This window comes from Epinephelus fuscoguttatus, linkage group LG4 (genome assembly GCF_011397635.1).
Source record: "Epinephelus fuscoguttatus linkage group LG4, E.fuscoguttatus.final_Chr_v1".
Taxonomy (NCBI): Eukaryota; Metazoa; Chordata; class Actinopteri; order Perciformes; family Serranidae; genus Epinephelus; species Epinephelus fuscoguttatus.
The window spans coordinates 3,927,025-3,935,601 of NC_064755.1; the positions used below are offsets into that span (position 1 = coordinate 3,927,025).

The 8,577-nt window shown below is 41.9% G+C and overlaps 1 protein-coding gene across 2 annotated transcripts in view; it reads left to right on the top strand.

The window, feature by feature from the left end:
• The window catches only part of ctcf (CCCTC-binding factor (zinc finger protein)), a 31,069-nt gene extending 22,783 nt beyond the window's left edge, over positions 1–8,286 (top strand). For both annotated transcript variants that reach the window (XM_049574424.1, XM_049574423.1), the window contains exons 11-16: positions 127–276; positions 1,565–1,725; positions 2,151–2,333; positions 2,442–2,574; positions 3,507–3,746; positions 5,077–8,286. In XM_049574424.1, coding sequence (XP_049430381.1) covers positions 127–276; positions 1,565–1,725; positions 2,151–2,333; positions 2,442–2,574; positions 3,507–3,746; positions 5,077–5,324 — 1,115 coding nt within the window. In that variant the 3' untranslated portion in view covers positions 5,325–8,286. The remainder of the gene's footprint in view (positions 1–126; positions 277–1,564; positions 1,726–2,150; positions 2,334–2,441; positions 2,575–3,506; positions 3,747–5,076) is intronic.
• The last annotated feature ends 291 nt before the right edge of the window (positions 8,287–8,577 follow it).

Sequence of the window (8,577 nt, forward strand, 5' to 3'; positions counted from 1 at the left end):
GGATTGTTAAAATCTATACTTTTGGGCTAAATCTTACATTGTGTTTCATACCTCCTACCCGTTTGTTACTTTATAAGATTATAAGAGCAATGATCAACCTGTGTACATTCTCCATCCTCTTCTCAGGAGAGAAACCTTATGAGTGCTACATCTGCCATGCCCGATTCACCCAGAGTGGAACCATGAAGATGCACATTCTGCAGAAACACACAGAGAATGTGGCCAAATTCCACTGTCCACACTGTGACACTGTCATCGCACGCAAGAGTGACTTGGGTAACACTGACACACACACACACACACACACACACACACACACAGTGAAACTTAAAGGCATAGTGCACCCAAAAAAAAAACTTAGCCATTATCTACTCATCCATATGCCGAGGGAGGCTCAGGTGAAGTTTTAGAATCCTCACAACACTTGCAGAGATCCCAGGGGAGAGGGGGTAGCAACACAACTCCACCTAATGGAGGCTCCGCAAGTGTTGTGAGGACTCTAAAACTTCACCTGAGCCTCCCTCGGCATGAGGGTGAGTAGATAATGGCTGAATTTTCATTTTTGGGTGCACTATCCCTTTTAACTTAATTCACACTGCATGACTTTCAAAGTCATTAGATGGCTGCACTGTCTACATTACACAACTGTCTGTCCTGTTATTGGGAGTCTTGAAGTCATGGTGGTTTTTGTACTGGCTGGTGAGGGTTTCACACACACACAGCCCACAGGGTATTAACTAGAAAAAATACAAGTCAAAAAGTGACCAAGCAGTGTTCCAAGTAAGTTATTGTGTGCAATAGTCTACCCTCCACCTTTTCTTTCCCTTTCCCTTTCTCTGTCACTATCACTCTCTCTCTTAAACACACACACACACACACACACACACACCTTGTAGAGCACTGCAACACTGCTCGTCTCTGCCGTCAGCCCGTGTCTTTCGCTCGTATTGGCTGTAGCTCACCAACAAGCTTTCCCAACAGGTCCAGATACAACCTTGATTTCAAAAAAGTTGGGACACTGAAAAACATAAATGAAAACCGAATGCAATTATTTGTAAATCTATTTCGACATACATCAATCAGCCAAAACATTAAAACCACTGCCGGGTGAAGTGAATAACATTAATCATCTTGTTACAGTGCAGTGTTCCATTGGGAAATCTTGAGTCCTGGCATTCACTTAAATGCTACCTGATGCGCTCCACCCACCTAAACACCGTTGCAGACCAAGTAAACCCGCTTTGACAATGGCACTTGTCGATGGCAGTGCCCAGCTGATAGGTGTATATTCACTTGAATACAGTACAAAGACAAGCTATTTAATGTTTAAACTGATAAACGTTATCTTTTTTTTTTGTTGTTTTTTTTGTAAACATACACGCTTGCCTGTATTTGCCCCTAACCTGGGACTTTTGTCAACCAAAATGTGTCATTGAGCAAAAAATCAGGGCTTAAGTCCTGTGCAGTGTGAACTAGGCATCACCAGACAGACAAGATAGTTTACACTGCCAGAGTTTTTCATTCCCCTGATGTGTTTTCCTCTGTTTTGTGTGTGCATCTCCAGGTGTCCATCTCCGTAAGCAGCACTCATTCATTGAGACTGGAAAGAAGTGTCGTTACTGCGACGCCGTTTTCCATGAACGCTACGCCCTGATCCAGCATCAGAAGTCCCATAAGAACGAGAAGAGGTTCAAATGCGACATGTGTGACTACTGCTGCCGCCAGGTGTGTGCACACTAACGTCTTTGAGTACTGATGCGTAAGGTTAGCATTCTCGTAGCAAGTAATGTCACTTGAATATTAAATATGTGTCACCCAAATGAAATAATAAAAAAATATTCATTTTTGAATTACAGCAATGATGGTGGCTCTGTGAGTTGCTCACCATCTTAGTTTAGTTTGTCTGCTGGTAGATGTTTAGTAATTTCACTGTACAAGAAAGAAGTCTGGAGATCATCAGAATCTTTAAGATTCATCCTCAAGGCACCATGAAGGCCATCCATCCAGTAGTTGTCGACATAGTGATGGACAGACCCACAGATAGATCAATACAGGGCAATGCTGGTACCATAGCTAAAACGTGATTTGAACTGATCTATAGTACTGTCGGTTTAACTGTGGTATATAACTGTGCGTCCTGCTGGGTCCAGGAGCGCCACATGGTGATGCATCGTCGAACCCACACTGGAGAAAAACCCTACGCCTGCAGCCAGTGTGAGAAGACCTTCAGGCAGAAGCAGCTGCTGGACATGCACTTCAAACGCTACCATGACCCCAACTTCGTCCCCACAGCCTTCGTCTGCCCCAAGTGTAGCAAGACCTTCACTCGCAGGGTAACAACACTCTTTCTACCTGTCACATACCTCTTAGGTGGTTCAACATGGGCTAAAAAATAGTACGTTTTAAAAGTCAACAGGCTACCTAACAGTGCGTTCTTGCAGAACACCATGGCCCGACACGCAGAGAACTGCAGCGGTGAGGTGGAGGAAGCAGAGAATGGAGCTCCAACCCCAAAAAAAGGGAGAAGAGGGAGAAAGAGGAAGATGAGGAGCAGGAGAGATGAGGATGACAGCGGTGAGAATTTTACATTGCATACAAATGTGGGCATGACGCTGTATTTGATCTGTTCTGATTACACGGTGGCCGCGGGTCCTTAAAAATCTTAAAATGTCTTACACAGGGCGTCGGTAGCTTAGTGGACAGTGCTGGCGCGCCATGTACAAACACAATGCCTCGCTGCAGCGGTCGCGGGCTCAACTACGGCTTGCGGCCCTTTGCTGCATATCATCCTCTCTCTCTCTCTCTCTCTCTCTCTCTCTCTCTCCCACTGTACACTGTCCTGATCATTAAAGGCAAAAGCCCAAAAAATAATCTTTAAAATGTCTTACACACACATTTATTAACAAATGGCCTTAAAAAGTAATAAATTGTCTTTAAATTCAGATTGATTGGGTCTCAAATGTTTTTTAGTCACATCACTGATGTAATTTTTGGTGTTGGTGCCATAGGAAACATTATTTTAACAGGAGGGAAACACTGTTCGATGGGGTACCATACTTAAACACAACAACTGTATGTGTGCAATTCTTCTTTTTTTGCCCCCCCCCACACACACACACACTTAAGAGCACGCAATGAGTCCTAGTCATTAAACTAAGACCTTGCAAGCTATGGAATAACAGGAAAATGCAAATGTAATTACAAATAGCTTAAAAAATAACAACAATTACTCAAGGTGATTAAAGCCAGAGCCTGGAAATGTTTATTAAGCAAACTGTGCTGTAGTTGTTTCAGTTGTGGTTTGGGAAATGGGAATCAGGGAGGTGGAATCGCACATACCGTGCTGTAAGCTCAGAAAGTATGGTCTGTGTTATTTGGTCTTAAATTTAATTTTAAGCAGTATTAAAAACATCTTTAAAATTCTTAAATTAAACTTCTTTATAACTGTCGAGACCCTGGACTAGTTAATCTGATTTCTGTCTTTGCTGTATCTCTGTGTCATGCAGAGGAGGATCACGCTGAACCAGATGAGGATGAAGAGGGTGAGGGTGACGAAGAAGCAGCACTGCTGCAGGAAGAGGAGGAGCCGGAAAACATGGAGCTGGACCAGGCCCCTGCTGCCATCCCAGTACCAGCCCCTGATGAGCCACCGGTCAAGAGGAAACGAGGCCGACCCCCAAAGAATGCCCCCAAGCCTCCAACACCCAGCAAAGCAGTCAGAGTGGCGACCAAGGCGACTGCTTCTGGTGAGAACACTGACAGGATTTATTAGACCTGTTGATGTGGAGCACTTTAATGGAAAACAGGATGCATTTTGTCTTGGGGTGGTCATATGCAATAAGTGTTGTGAAACATGCACTACAGCTAAAAAAAAAATAAACATAATGCTAAAGCAGTGCAGTTCCTATCAGTCATAATTAAACTGCTGACTAGGACTATCAAAGCATTGCAGCTGAGAATGACTGTTATGCATTTAGATTTCATACTGGATGTTATTTTACTGAAATGTGCATGTCATGCTGAACATGCACAAACAAAAGTTGTATATAGTGACCTATCAGGCTGCAGCTTTCAGAGAGGTTGATGTATATAGTTGTTACTGAGTGTGCCGAAGAACTGTGAAACTCAACATCTCAGCTGGCTTCTTGGATCTTTCCATCTACCTTATAATTTGCAGCATTTTCATGAAATGTCATGTCAGTTTGTCTTTGCAACTCTGTAAACAAATCCCAGTTAAACTTTACCATTGTACAGTGCTGTGCTCAGTGCGAACATGCCTTTATTTTATGCACAGGCCACACTGCCTGTGTAAGCAATTTGTGACAGCTACCTCACTGAACTGCTGTGACTCGCATGTGTGCAGTGCTCACACAGAGGGGCCTGCTGCTGTAACTACTGTATTTCCAAAATTAAAAGCCACAATTTGAATTTACAGCTCACAGATACTTACCTGGTGTTTCTGATGTTTGTGTGGCATCTAGTGTCAGGAAAAAATGTTGCACATTTCTGATCTGTCATTAGTGCCATTAGTGTTTACTGTACTATGTGAATGCTGCTGTCACACTACCTGTCCCACTGAGCCCCCATTCAAATGAATTGTTGAATATTCGTATTCAAGACATTTCTTATTTTGAGATGTTCCCCCACTGAGCAGCGCTGTTCACACTGGCGGTGTGGCTGCTCTAACCTGTTAACACTGGTACTGAAATAAAAAACAAGAGTTTCTGTGATGCACATGTTGCTCACACAGGCAGTGTGGCTTGAGCGTTAGTCACCATGTCTAAAAACAAAAATAACAGTATACATCACCGCTGAATTGTAAACAAACAAGTCTTTAATAAACTGCAAAATATGATGAGGACGGTTTCATTAACAGTGCATGTGCGCTCAATATACAAAAATATAGCATTATCATGAATAATCAGTTAACACATAAAGACCAGAGATGATCAGTCATTGTCTTGGCTCCTTCAGGAAAATTCTATTCTTTCCATCATTCAAAAGAATGGCCACTTTTTTGTTCTCACAACCCCTGAATGCAGCATCTGAATGTGTCTTTGTTGTTGTGTTTTGTAGCTGCTGCCATCATTCAGGTGGAGGATGAGAGCACCGGAGCAGTGGAGAACATCATAGTGAAGAAGGAGGATGGTGACACCTCTGCAGCGACACCTCTGGAGCAGGGAGTGGCCCTGACAGTGGAGGGGGTGGGGCTAGATGGGGAAGGGGTGGAGACTGTTGAGCTGGCTGTGAATGAAGAAACAGCGGCCGCCGCCGCCAACGGAGATCTGACGCCAGAGATGATCCTCAGCATGATGGACCGGTGAACACAACACAGCCGTACACATGCAGCTGGACTATGGGTCAGATTGGCAAATACACATTAACATTTCCACATCCATGGCCTTCACCCTCATGTTCCATCAGTGTGAGCTTGTCATGGCGGCCATTTTGCCTCCATTGAAGTGGCTGCAAAACAACCATGCACAAAGAAGGGAAGTTGCATGTAAATACGTACACACAGTAACTCCACATCCATGTACATCAACTGCATACTGATGTTTGTGGGTCACACACACACACACACAACATACCATACCCCACTGCACATACCTGTGTCATCTCCCACATCATATACAGATATCGTCCAAGCTAACGACAGACTGCTCTCTGCTCTTAAATGCTTTTTTCAGTTTGAATGTCCTCTGAATGAATCATTGTGTATTTTGCTACTTGTTTCTACCCAAAGCCACATCCTGTGGCAGTCTCTACCCACACACTCTGCAGTTATTGTTCAGCTCCTCTGTGTTGCTCTGCCAAAAGGAGACATCATTTGATCTACTTTCACTCTGATTTTCTGCTGTCCCGCTTGCTGTTCTTGCAACTATGCTGATTTTGCAAATTCCAAGCCTTTATATGTGTATATATAGATATAAATGTAGTTTTTCCTAATGAAGCGTAGTATATGGTACTTGAGTTTGTCACTGAGATACCACTTGCTTTCAGTCATATGATCTGTATTTTATTTCCCCCCAAACTATGATTTTCCTCCTCGGCCTGTGTAAACACATGGCCCATGTTGTGGTGTTTGTACATTGAGGCTTTTACAGAAGAAAGTTGTCAGAGGGATTCTTCTTTATTCATGAGCAAATGGGCACAGGTAGATCACATTCAGAGGAACTGAAGTCTGTAATTTAGCTTTCTAGTTCATCTGTTTGACATCCATGCTGCCTGCAGTCAACCTTGTCCTAATGGAATCTTGCCCTCAGCTCATGCTAATGAGATACTAGAGATAGCTGCTAATTTAGTTTCCAGTCACCAACATAGTTATTTTTCAATTGTTTTCTATTTTCTTCTACCTCTCACTGATGGAAGATATTCGTCATTCATAGTTAACGTTCCTCCTTCTCCTGTTCTACATTTTGAAGGAGATCGTTTGCCACCACATGAACTGAATGATCCCTGTCAGTTGGAGAAAATCCTGGTAGAGTTGGTAAAACATTGTACTAAAGTTGTGATTTTGAACATTCCAAATCCTTCAATTAACATGGAATTATGTCTATGCATTTGAATCATCTCACTTGAAGTAAAAGGCAGTAACAAACTCAAACATTGTTTTGCAAGCTAATATCAGACACTCTTATTTTTCCTTGAATTGGATTCACATCCCAGCTAATGTATTGCTTGGAACAGTTATCTAAGACCAGATTGTGAATCAGTGTGTAACTCAAACAGCCCTCTCCCCCCACAATAATCAGCCAACTTTGGCAGGTGGTTTGCATGTAAATACACATATTAAAACCTTTGCTTTTCAATTTCTTGTGAACCTTTATAATGTTTTTAAATAGATGATTTAAAGATGTGTTGGTTAAAAGGGATATTGAGGTTTTCATTGACATGGTAAACATTTTGGTGCCATAGCTGGTACTCCATGTCCCCAGCCTGTAAAGGTGGTTTGCAAAATGACCTCTTCATCATGCTTTCGTTCCATAGATGAGCCCCTCTTAACCAACCAAACACAACTAATCTGAACCACTATCAGTTTTCTGTGTATATTTTGTTGCTCATAGTGAAAAAAGTGTTTTCAGTTTTACACATAACTGTTTGACAGTTTTCTTTTCTGGCCAATTTGTAGTTGCCACTGCATTTCTCTGTAGCTGGTTCAGTCATATGACAGAAGCCTTGTCTCATTCTGTTCTCCTTTAACGTTTGGCCCGCAGGTGAGTTTAGCATCACCTGTAAAGGAACAAGAGGTTTTTAAGTATCTGCTGAAAGACGAAACTGTTGGGCACTCATCTAAAAACATACTGAATGAAGTTTAGCTAGTAAAACAGCCTTCTTGTTCTTTTTTTGACAGATAATATACTGTTTTTGGAAGCCGTGTGTTTTATTTGCTGTACTATGTGACTTAATTAGGTAATGAAGAGGGCTCTTCCACACTCTTCCTCAGCCCTGGATTAAAGCTATTCACTCAAGTCCTGCAGTTGCATTAACCCTGGGCTACATCTTGCAGCTGACACTGAGGTTTGTCCTCTCCAGCTCAGTCACTCCAGATAAGAGTTAGCCCTCATTTGTATTTAAAAAACAGGGTTAAGATCGCTTTGTGAATCAAGGTGAAAACCAAAAGTAATCTTCATGGTCCAAATTTCAACAAATCATATGATTGGATTCTTTTGAAGATGTGATAGGGCTTTAAAGCTCTGAAGTGATCTGATTTCCTAGTGGGCTTGACCACAGGTTGTGATGGTTGTTATGTGGCCTTCCTTTTATGACAATACCTGTTATTGTCAGGTTGAACCATTTCCTCTGTAAAAACATTGGTTAGATGCCCAACATTGTAAAACAAGGCTGTAAAGAACCATGAACACAGAAATGGTCACAGATAAAATAGCAGTGCCAAGATACTGATGGAAGGTTTCTGAGGAAATCAGTGTTTGGATATCAAATTGACACTTTTATAAGAATCTTTCAGAAACATTTATTGTACTGCTTTTGTCTGAGATCTCATTCTGTAAAACAAAAAAAGACAAAATATTCTGTTGCCAACCTATCATGGTGTTCTGCAGGCGGACGGATGGAAGACAGATGTTTGACTGTTCTCATAGCAACAGCATTGTTTTTGTTTGTTTGCACATTGCTTGTTTGTTTTGGCAGAAGAATTGAGAGAACGGTTTTAAGATGGTTTTAAACATGTCCGTTTTAAGACCGAAAAAACAGAAGAAAACTTTGACATCATTTTTGGAAATGAGACATTGTACAGCTGATGAAAAATAAAATCATCCTAATGGGCCCATGACTGCTGCATGCTTCTTTTCTTTCAGTTATACAGCAGTGGGGCAGTGTTACAGTGTGCATGTGATGACAGAAGTCTACAGGAGCACAAACCTGTCCAGGCCTTGTGTGTGTATTTAAAGGGATAGTTCAGTTTTTTGAATTGCGGTGGTACGGTTAGTTATCCATAGACAGTATGTTAAATACAGTAAATGTCAGTGTGCATGCTCTAAGTTTGGAGAGGCAAGCTGGAGTCCAACAAGCTAAGCAATGTACTGCTGTGGAAGGGTCAGCAACAAAATGTTTTTT